The sequence below is a fragment of the Penaeus monodon genome, chromosome 34 (assembly GCF_015228065.2).
Source record: "Penaeus monodon isolate SGIC_2016 chromosome 34, NSTDA_Pmon_1, whole genome shotgun sequence".
In the NCBI taxonomy this organism is placed as follows: Eukaryota; Metazoa; Arthropoda; class Malacostraca; order Decapoda; family Penaeidae; genus Penaeus; species Penaeus monodon.
Genome location: NC_051419.1, coordinates 8,055,448 through 8,055,683, shown reverse-complemented (window position 1 = coordinate 8,055,683; position 236 = coordinate 8,055,448). Strand labels below are relative to the sequence as shown.

Sequence of the window (236 nt, the reverse complement as noted above, 5' to 3'; positions counted from 1 at the left end):
ACCTGGTGGGAGGTTTTCGGGTCTTTTGTTGACGAAGGAGAAGAGCAGCACAAGCAGAAGGATCCCCAGCAGCGCCTCCGTCAGCATGGTGCTTGATCTACGGCGTGGCTGAGGATTGAGTGGGTATTAGAGTTGTTCAGAAATTAATCATTTGAAAGAATTTGTTAATGTTGTTGTGGCGGTGCTTCTTACTAGTGTTGTTTCGTCTGTAATAGGTGTAACGGCTGTGATTAACT

General features: G+C 46.2%; 1 protein-coding gene across 3 annotated transcripts in view; it reads right to left on the bottom strand.

The window, feature by feature from the left end:
- LOC119594560 (cytochrome P450 2L1-like) overlaps positions 1–236 on the bottom strand; it is an 8,524-nt gene that overhangs the window by 7,174 nt on the left and 1,114 nt on the right. For all 3 annotated transcript variants that reach the window (XM_037943594.1, XM_037943593.1, XM_037943592.1), the window contains exon 2: positions 3–108. In XM_037943594.1, coding sequence (XP_037799522.1) covers positions 3–87 — 85 coding nt within the window. In that variant the 5' untranslated portion in view covers positions 88–108. The remainder of the gene's footprint in view (positions 1–2; positions 109–236) is intronic.